The sequence below is a fragment of the Oryza sativa genome, chromosome 3 (genome assembly GCF_034140825.1).
Source record: "Oryza sativa Japonica Group chromosome 3, ASM3414082v1".
In the NCBI taxonomy this organism is placed as follows: domain Eukaryota; kingdom Viridiplantae; phylum Streptophyta; class Magnoliopsida; order Poales; family Poaceae; genus Oryza; species Oryza sativa.
In genome coordinates this window covers 31,358,071-31,368,029 of record NC_089037.1, presented here as the reverse complement: position 1 = coordinate 31,368,029, position 9,959 = coordinate 31,358,071, and the positions used below count along the sequence as shown (strand labels likewise).

The 9,959-nt window shown below is 43.5% G+C and overlaps 2 protein-coding genes across 4 annotated transcripts; one reads left to right on the top strand and one right to left on the bottom strand.

The window, feature by feature from the left end:
* The first annotated feature begins 2,074 nt into the window (after positions 1-2,074).
* On the top strand, positions 2,075-4,734 carry LOC4334069 (auxin-responsive protein IAA13-like). The gene is made up of 5 exons (NM_001402250.1): positions 2,075-2,527; positions 3,614-3,879; positions 3,993-4,086; positions 4,211-4,272; positions 4,357-4,734. Exons 1-5 carry the CDS (start codon positions 2,277-2,279, stop codon positions 4,392-4,394), a joined length of 711 nt encoding a protein of 236 aa, NP_001389179.1. The 5' UTR covers positions 2,075-2,276; the 3' UTR covers positions 4,395-4,734.
* Positions 3,655-8,884, bottom strand: LOC4334068 (protein transport protein SEC23 G). 3 transcript variants are annotated; one of them, XM_015775957.3, is made up of 4 exons: positions 8,192-8,884; positions 5,690-7,346; positions 5,401-5,535; positions 3,655-3,901 (listed from the first exon to the last, which is right to left on the bottom strand). In XM_015775957.3, exons 1-3 carry the CDS (start codon positions 8,801-8,803, stop codon positions 5,402-5,404), a joined length of 2,403 nt encoding a protein of 800 aa, XP_015631443.1. In that variant the 5' UTR covers positions 8,804-8,884; the 3' UTR covers positions 3,655-3,901; position 5,401. The 3 variants fall into 3 exon arrangements, with proteins under 3 accessions (XP_015631443.1, XP_066165167.1, XP_025879670.1); XM_066309070.1 differs by lacking the exon at positions 3,655-3,901 and having other exon boundaries at positions 5,276-5,535; XM_026023885.2 differs by lacking the exon at positions 3,655-3,901 and having other exon boundaries at positions 5,526-7,346.
* Positions 8,885-9,959: the final 1,075 nt, after the last annotated feature.

Here is a 9,959-nt window from a genome sequence, read left to right as displayed (position 1 = left end):
AAAAAATCCGGCGGTGACGTCAGGCATCGCGTCACGCCCTCACGCCGGAGGAGGGGGAGACGGGGAGGGGGCAGAATCGGCGCCGTCCAGCTCATCAGGCGACACGTGTCGTGCCACCGGGGCCTGCGCGGTGGGCCCGGCGCCATATGGGTCCATGCACCGGCGCGAGCTAGGCTCCCCCGGATCCTCTACATCCTGCAGCCTTGGGATCAGTTGCATTGCCAGCAAGAAAATCAGTGTAATAATAACAGAGTAAATTTCATAAAATCACACGTATCATGATCAAACCTACATAAAACCAAAGAGATTTTAATACGTGCCACATAACTCATCCCAAGTATTATGGATTTAGGGCCCCTTTGAATCAAAGGATTTATGTAGGAATTTCATAGGATTCAAATCCTATAGAAAATTTTCCTATTTGGCCCTTTGATTCAAAGGATTGAAGCTTTTCAAATCCTATGAAATTCCTATGGAATGACACATTGCATGTAGATTTTGGAGGAAATTTAGCAAGAGCTCCAACCTCTTGGAAAATTTCCTTTGAGTCTATCTCTCTCATCCGATTCCTGCGTTTTTCCTGCGCTCGAATCAAACGACCATTCCTGTGTTTTTCCTGTGTTTTGCAATCCTCTGTTTTACACTTCAATTCTTGTCAGAATCCTATGTTTTTCCTATTCCTCCGTTTTTTCTACCCTGCGATTCAAAGGGGCCCTTAAAGTTTCACAAAACCACAACATTAACCAATTTAACATATTCACATATCAAAATTTTATAAAACTTTACCTCCATGAAAGTAACAATTATTAAATAATAGATACAAAACTCATAATTTGGGATGTAATTTTAGAACTTCAAAATATGGTATATCAAAGTCTAAATGATTGATGGTATGGTTTTGTAAAACTTGATAGCCATAGAACCGGGGTTATGTGTCACGTGCCAAAATTTTAGTGGTTTTGTTCAACTAAGACTACATAATAGGTGGGGTTTTATGAAATTTGCTAATGATAATACTCCTAAGAACCAAGATCATTTCCCCCTTATTTTTGCACTCTTTTATTGATGAAAAAAATATAGTTATAAAAAATAAGGTACATTCTTATGTTTATCCGGTATTAAAGTCAAACTGATTTTCTCTGTAGCCTTTGCTATGACTACTTTTGACCTCTGCTTCTCAATTTTAATTTTTTTACAAGAAATCTGTAATTGGAAAAAAAACATGTACAATTCAACTTAATGTTGCTCTCATTGTTCAAGAGGGTGCGGCTCCTCCAATATTACTTTAACAATTGTTATATGTAGCATGAACATGAAATAAAAATAAAAAAAAACTCCCTTTGGTTTCCATAAATAAATACCACCATTGATTAACACGACTTTAACTTAGACTATCAATAAAATCTGAATGATTAGATCATAATGTATGAAAGTATTATGAATAGTTTAGGATGCAACATACTTCGTTAATATAGAATAATTTTGAAGTATTTAAATATTTTTTTTATAAAAAAGACGAGCAACCAAATATTTAAGATGAAAAGCGTCCAACGACAAGTATTTGAAGGCAGAGGGATGATACAATATGGAAATTGTTTTTTTTTGACAAATATTTTTTAAGGTGTGTTTGTTTGACAAATATATGTTTTTGAATACGTTTGAAAAAAAAACTCTAATTGCAAGCTTCCAGAAGTCATATATTTATGCACATTGGGTGTAGCTAGGAGCAGTTACTAACCACAGCTACAATTATGGCACAGGAACACTTTACAAATCCTGAACAACCATCCAATGGAACTTCACTAGTTACACACCTTGCTCTCTAGCCTCCTAACCTTGATTACTTGATACTTGTAAGTTGTAATAGAGAATCCAACCGGAGGAAACATGGATGCAAAAATTATTGTCTACTAACCTCCAAGTGGCCTCACTCATGCTCTAACTAACTGATCTCTTTCTCTTCCCCTCCAAAATAAAAAATAAAAAATAAAATAAAACTCATATTTCTTCTCTCTCTCTACCACCCTACCTAGCTTAGAATATTTACCATGCATTCTCTCTCCTCTCCTCTTCTCTTCCCTCTCTCTATATATATACTCATCTCCAAGCTGTTCTTGGCTCCTCTCTCTTCTTCCAACACCTCCTAATCACCACAAAGGCTTAAAAATCTCCAGTCTCCATAGAGAGAAAGAGAGAGAAGAGAAGGCAGCTTGATTTGGGGCGAGGAGACGCGATAGCCGCGATAGGCTAAGCAGCTGGCAGCGGCGGCTGCTGCGATGGCCGGCGCCGACGTGGACGTCGGGACGGAGCTCCGGCTGGGGCTGCCCGGAGGTGGCGGCGGCGCCGCCGAGGCGGCGGCCAAGGCCGCGAAGAGGGGCTTCGAGGAGACCATTGACCTGAAGCTGAAGCTGCCCACCGCCGGCATGGAGGAGGCCGCCGCCGGCAAGGCGGAGGCGCCGGCCGCCGAGAAGGCCAAGAGGCCGGCGGAGGCCGCCGCCGCCGACGCCGAGAAGCCACCTGCTCCCAAGTATGTACTGGACCTAGCATGATTTTATTATTTTTTCATATATAAATCTGGCATTAATATGTTACAGTAGTTCCAATTTGATCCTTCGTATATATAGTTGCATCGTCTAATTACTAGTTTACTTAATAATTAGTGAGAATTTAGTGGGATTAGTATTGTTAATTTTTGCTAAAGGGATAAAAGATGAATTATTTGGTGTGCTGTTTGGAGGAACTTTATGCATGTTTAGTTTTGATTTATGGAAAAAGATCCACATATAGTAGCAGCATAATGGCATTTGGTGAAAAGGTGTATGCATGTTTAGGTTATTAGTTAGTTCTCCCCCCCCCCCCCCCCCCCCCTCTTCTCTTCCTTTCTTTTGTTTGGATTTATATATTTGGGAGCTTGCTGCATAAACTTGAGATGCCCATGAAGCAACACCTTTAAAAGAAGCACAAATTATCCATATAAAAGAGATCCTCTGGCAGAAAGTGCATATGGCGACACCATCGTGTATGTTCTTTGTCGCTTGCAAAGTGCTGAGCAGATAATTATCACCATTTTTAATCACCATTGGCTCATCTGATGCCTGCTTTGTGCAGCAGGTGTCAGAAATTGCTGGCGATGTAGTGGTACTACTATTGTTTTTGGTTTATTTTTTCCTTCATCTCCTGGCAGATTCCATCTGAAAAAGGAGTTGTTTTCGTATTGTTTTGATTTATTTTTTTTCCTGAAAAGAAGATAGGATCACAACAAAATATTTAGAACGATCAGAAAAGGAGTACATCTGTATACAATTAATTCCTGAAATAATCATGGTGGCCATGATTCATGTGGCAATAACTAAAGTTGATGGCATTTTCATTATACACACAGTACTACCATAAAGTTGCTGCAGGCATACACACATAATACATTAGTTAACACAGAGTTGGTCGCCAGCAAGAATATTGTAACATGCATGATCTAGCTGGATGGAACTTCCAGTCACGAAAGTAAATCATCTCAGTTTTTTCACAGCGCCAATAAGTTAGAACAAGATGTGAAAAAACTGAGCAAAAGAAAAAAAAATCGATGTAGTAGCTAATTTCCAATGTTACACATCAGGGCGCAGGCAGTGGGTTGGCCACCAGTTCGGTCGTTCCGCAGGAACATCATGACCGTCCAGTCAGTGAAGAGCAAGAAGGAAGAGGAAGCTGACAAGCAGCAGCAGCAGCCCGCTGCCAATGCCAGCGGCAGCAACAGCTCTGCCTTCGTGAAGGTCAGCATGGACGGGGCACCCTACCTGCGCAAGGTGGACCTGAAGATGTACAACAGCTACAAGGACCTCTCCCTTGCTCTGCAGAAGATGTTCGGCACCTTCACCGCAACTGGTAAATCGCTGGCCACGGGAACCTGCAGAAACAGATTATCAACTAGTAATTAATTTGAATGCAAAGTTTGATCCGGAATTGATGAAAACACTGTGCATGAACCTCTCTGTCAGGGAACAATATGAATGAGGTGAATGGCTCTGATGCTGTTACAACTTATGAAGACAAGGATGGTGACTGGATGCTTGTTGGAGATGTCCCGTGGCAGTATGTTACTACTTCATTCTTGTGCCCCCTTAACTGTTTTCCTTATTTTCCACCTCATGATTAGAATGCGGTTTAGCGATACCACGTTCAAGTTTCTCGCATTAGCTGATTGGTTACTCTGCAGGATGTTTGTCGAGTCATGCAAACGCTTGAGGATCATGAAGGGTTCCGAAGCCATTGGTCTTGGTCAGTATCTTCAGCTAAAATTTGCTTTCGTGTCAAGATTTATATCTTAATTCACACCCCTTGTGTGTGTGGTTTTTCTTCCAGCACCAAGAGCAAAGGACAAGTACAAGAACAAGAGCTGAAAATGTTGCAGTATTAAGATGCTGAGCATGGTGCCATAAGAATGGTGTTCTTGCAGTGTGTTATGGTTTCCTTAGAAATATAAGGTTTTACTTGTTTAGCTGGATTAAAAGAAGGAAGAGTTGTCATGTTTAATTTGTTTATGGACCAGAAGCAATAATCTATTTGTGTGTAGCTGGATTGGTGTTATGTGATGTCCCCTACCGTGTGTCCCAAGATCTACTTGATGATTTTATTCCAATGTTGTTAATTTAAGTTTGTGTGATTGTGAAGTAAAGGGTATCAATGAGACTATTATTATTATGGTATCTGGTAAGTTAACATGTTTGTTAATCATCAGCACAATATTTTTGTAACCTGGTGTGATCAAGTGGGGGGAACAAGCCATGTGCTTGGTGATGGGGAATCCATTACTATAACTCTAGCCTATCTGTCTTTTGAGTTATTAAGAAGGTTGGGTCTTGACACATGATGGTATGATCATAGCATGAAGCTTCCTTGCTCTTTCTAGAGCTGTGGTGATACCTAAGCTAAGTACATTGCATAAACAAACTAAACCATAATCTATTCAGCACACATTTATGACAGGGAAATGCTTCCAGCATATAAAGATGCCTATGTTATGTTTGGTCTATAATATGTCAAACATCATATGATAAACTCTAGGGGCAGTATTAAATAACAGACGTTCTTGAAGAATCACACAAGCAACACAGTAGTGAAAGTGTGAAACCGCAACCAAAAGAATTGTGGATATCAAAATTTTAAGTGTTTACAGAGAATTAAACGGCTGCGCTTAAGGGCGTATGATGCCAACAGAAGAGTGACTTAAAATCCTCAATCCACCAGAAAACAACATAACGGTCCTATTGCATTACCAGAATTGGAAGGCAAAGGGTGTTTTACTGCTCAGAAATTAGCAAATGTCTCAAGAGAACTCCAGCACTTGTAGAGCATAAATAATAGACATTATAGCATTCTATACAAAAATATTAAGTGATGGCTTACATCAAACTGGAGCTGGTGAAATGTACAACAACTCGAGGAGATCCCATCCTTCCAAGCAGTAAAGCTCTCCCGGAACTTTCAAGATAACAGAAGACCAGAAAGTAACATATAAACAGTCCACATGATCCATCAATCCTGCACAGCAAATTACTTCAAGTGTTCAATAAACTTGCAAGCAAACATCATCTGTGAATATGACATTCAATCCTTCTGAAAGCTATATCTTCAGGATCAGAGGTGGGTCCAACTGCAAAAGTGGAAACATCGCCAGGCTCCATGCCTCACTAACCCTGAACAGCCAGCTCCTGCAAGTGTTCAATAAAAACTTGCAAACTAACATCGTCGGTGAATATGACTTCAGAACCATCTGAAAGCTGTGTTTTCTGTGTCACAGATGGATTCAACCGAGCTAGAAGAAACCTGGCCTGGCTCCCATGCTGATCACATTTTATGAGTTTTGGCACTGGGAAACGGTCTACCAATAGTGCCTCCGCATCAACTTCTGGGGCTTCAAGCAGCTTCCGCAAATTTTCATGATTTGGGTCCTTATGATAGCCAAGTTTCCTCCATTGAGCAATCTTTGAGCCATAATGAATAACAATATAGAAGTATGAATCAAATAGTAAAATGACATCGGGAGAGATGGAGCTGACATCTAGCAACACAGGAATAGGTGGGCCATCAAACGAGTACTGGAATAAAGTTGGCTGGATCATGATTAGGGACCCCACAACTCCTTCCCTATTCAACATCAACCGAAAGAAAGCAGTTTCGTCAGGGGAGCTATTGAAAACATCAATGAACTGTGACCTCCGCAGGTAGTACATGAATTGGGGATACAGCGAGAAGTTAGTTGACAGCCGGAATGTAGATGGATCTTCAGGGACATAGTTCCCAAACTTGGCAGTAAAGCGAATAAGCATCTTATCAAGCCATCTTATCACATCTCTAACATGGTATGTCTCTGCCCTGTGCACGGCAAGCCTGGCCATAACAGCTGCAGCAGCTTCTTGATCAAACCCTGCTGCAATCTCAGGAGAACGAGGTCCAGCCCATCTTCTCGCAACAGTTGTTACTCTTAGGCGATAGCTACCATCACCATGCCGGTACCTCGTCATGAACTGAATAAAGAAGACAGTTGGGGGCTCAGTATTATGGCTACAGTCCACTCGGAAGAAGAACACGATGCAGGTTTTGCTGTCCACTGTACTCATTTTCCAATAGTTTGTCCCACCCTCCCCAATTTCTTTATCACTAACAGAGCTGTTTTTCCTGTGAAGAGAGATGCAGGGACCAAGGGCACCACAAATTTTCACCTCCCTTGATGTTACTATCTCAATTGTTGCATTAAAGTTCATGTTAAGGTAACCAACACCCTCACGATTGAATATGTGTCTTAAACAGGCTTTGAACTGCTCAGACTCAAATGATTCTGTATGCACCATTAAGCCCCCAGACACTTCAATTGGGTATCTCAGCTCCGCAGCCCCAACCTGATCTAGAGAACAAGCAAATAGATCAAGAACTAATGCATGAGCTGTTAACCTGTTTGCAACTTTCTTATAGAATTCTCGGGCTTTGTCAATGAGAGGAGCATTGCCATTGAAAATGTCGCGATGAGAACGAATTGCTTTCCCGAGATCGGTTTCCACCACAAGCCCTGGACCAACTGTTGTGGGACCAGATGTGAAGACCATGATCCGACCTCCGGCATTAGGTGAACAACAACCTTCTAGAAGAGCAACAGCTGTGGAAATAGCAGCACCAGTGGCTCTTAAAGGGCGATGCCCACGTGGGCAAGCAGACATGGATCTCAGGTCTTCTATCGCAGATGTGATGTTAAATTCACATTCAGAAACAGGCAGCAAAAATCTCTGCACTTTAGTGGACCTTGGCATAGCCAACTTATTGTATCGAGCATCACGAACACCTAGAAATTCCTGTATCTGAAACAATAAGAGAAGGTTTGTAAGGTAAACATAATGATGATAATAAATCCTAAAGCGCAAAGCAGTTGCATAAGTGGATCATTGATTGATATGAGCCTATGGGACAACTGAAAATATGACCACACAGTTTTCCTATCCAAACCAAACATCTTCAAACTTGCAAGTTGCAAGGACCAAATCTTCTAGACAACAGCAACATAGCAACAGCATATGTAAGCCAAATATTAACAAGATCCCAAGAGTGCCTTATTTAGATAGTGCCAAACTCTCTCCAGTCATACTACAATTATAACATTTCAGACATTTTTAGGCTACATGGAGTCATGGATACATTGTCATTTGTACATATCTAAGAGTTGCTGCCCTACATGCATAAATGAACCATGCATAGGACAGGAGCAACATAGCAAACAAAGGTGTGGCATCCACTTAGGTCTGTTCACAGGCAGTTTCTTGAAACTGGTCGTATTAATTTTCATCCATGTCCCACTGACAGCTTAGCCTAATGCCATCACAAACTAAACTTGCTCATGCGCAGCTCTAGATGATTTCTTCTGAACCGTACATGAACACCCCTACATCCCCTGTTATAACTCCTATACACCACAGAAATTGTAGTGTGAATTTTGAACTCACATGAATTGGGAGAGCAGACTATTAAAGTTAAATGCACAATGCCCATTTTACTTAGAATATCGAGATCGATAGCTTTTACTCTGTAATATGATAATTTTTAAAGCAAATCCCATGCCTAGTGACTGGATCAACTTGAGCAAACTTGCCCAAACCACAGCATTGAGAAGCGGCTCCGTCAATTAGCCCAGAATTCACAGTTCACGAACCTTCTCCGACTCGAGCTCGCGCTCCCCGTTCATCACCACCACCCTGGTGCACCCCTCGAAGCCGAGATCGTGCACCCACACCGACGCCGCGAAGGAGACGAGCGCGACCCTGACCCCCTCGGGCAGCCCCTGCACGACCCTGAGCACCTCCGCCTTGAGCGCGGCGAGCTCTGGCCCCGAGGTGGCCGCGTCGACGACGAACACGACGGACGGAGGGCCCGGCCCGCCGCCGGCCTCGGCGGCGTCCGGCGGCAGCGCGTACTCGACGCTGGAGTGGGTCGGGAAGAGCTCGGCGGGGAGCGCGTCGGGGGCGAGGAGGCGCGGGAACGGGTTGGCCGACGCGCCGCAGAACGGGCACGCCCACCGCGCTGTGGCGTGGTGGACACGCGAGAACGGGTTGAGCGCCGCGCCGCACCCTCCCCCTCCTCCGCCGCCGCCGCAGCGGAGCGGCGCGTAGGGGAGGAGCGGGAGGAGGTCGGGCGCCGCCGGGTGCAGCGGCGTGCAGAGGACGGAGGTCGGGACGACGAGCGACGCGGCGGCGGAGGCGGTCGGCGGCCACGCGTGCCACGGCCACCGGAGGCCCTCCACCGCCTCCAGCTCCGCGAAGTCCATCGGAATCAATGGTGGTGGTGGTGGTGTAGTCGCGACTAGGGTTTGCTGCTTAGGTTCTTCCTCCACTCTTCTTCCCCCCTTGCCATTTGCCTTTTTCTCGCCTTTTTCTTTTCTCTTCTTTTCGCATTTCTTTTCTCGGCTTGTTTGGCAACATGAGGGAAGGGGATTGGAAGTTTACACGAGGTAATTGATGGTGAGATTAAGATGGGAATTTAATTTTTCATCCCAGTCTTTTGTTTGGTAGAGGTGGTGGAAATTGATAGGGAGTTTAGTTGGAGATTAGATCACTAATGAAAACCGATGACTGAGATTTGTTTAGGCGAAGTAAAGGAGGAATTCCCTCCTAATTCCCTGCCCCTACCCAGGTATTGGAAAGGAGGGAGTTCATTCCTTAATTCTTCATCCCCATCCCACCAAAATTCCTATATCCCCCAACCAAACAAAACAGTTAATAGTCTCATCCTTTTAAACTCCCTCTAACCAAACAGATTGTCTAGACATATACACAAAAGAAAAAAAAGGAAAAGGTAGATCTTAGGCGGACCGGGCCCATTGAGTGAAGGAAAGTGGGCCGGGCGTGGTGGCCTTCTTGGCATATGGCCTCTTGCGCATAAGCATATTATTGTTTAGGCCGAGAGAATTCTCGAATAAAGAATCCACTTCGAAAGTAGTAATCACTGATCAAAGTTGATTATACGTGTGATGATGAGGGATACCAATGACATTTTCATTTGCTAAAGTATAGTTTTAGCTTAAGAAATTATTTTTGGAATGATCTAATTTTGAAGTATTCCACTAGACCACTTTAACACTGCATCATCTTTTTTTCTTCTTGTTTTTAGCTATCGAACCAATAGTGTTCCCCACTTCTTATTTTCTCTCCGTATTAATAAAGTGTATAATAGTTTTTTAACCTTTTGCTTAATATCAGAAGCGGATTTAAAAGCTCTGTTTCTGTGCGTCGGGATGTTGAAAAAGAAGATTTTCGCGATTTGGGCTGGCTACCAGGACCAGCCCACATGTCACAACCACGAAATTTGGCCCACGAAGAGGCATAGCAAATTTGGGCCGCTCCCAGGCCCAGCAAACATAACCAAGTCCACCACCGGACCAGCCGTCACCGTCGTCCTCTCTCCCCTCCTCCCAAATCGCGACT

Excerpts from the sequence above, each read along its gene's own strand:
- LOC4334069 (NM_001402250.1), top strand. The coding sequence starts at position 2,277 with ATGGCCGGCGCCGACGTGGACGTCGGGACGGAGCTCCGGCTGGGGCTG. Across the intron at positions 2,528-3,613 it reads GAGAAGCCACCTGCTCCCAA|GGCGCAGGCAGTGGGTTGGC; the intron begins GTATGTACTGGA and ends GTTACACATCAG. Across the intron at positions 3,880-3,992 it reads CGGCACCTTCACCGCAACTG|GGAACAATATGAATGAGGTG; the intron begins GTAAATCGCTGG and ends CCTCTCTGTCAG.
- LOC4334068 (XM_015775957.3), bottom strand. The coding sequence starts at position 8,803 with ATGGACTTCGCGGAGCTGGAGGCGGTGGAGGGCCTCCGGTGGCCGTGG. Across the intron at positions 7,347-8,191 it reads GCGAGCTCGAGTCGGAGAAG|ATACAGGAATTTCTAGGTGT; the intron begins GTTCGTGAACTG and ends TTATTGTTTCAG. Across the intron at positions 5,536-5,689 it reads GCAGGAGCTGGCTGTTCAGG|GATTGATGGATCATGTGGAC; the intron begins GTTAGTGAGGCA and ends TTTGCTGTGCAG.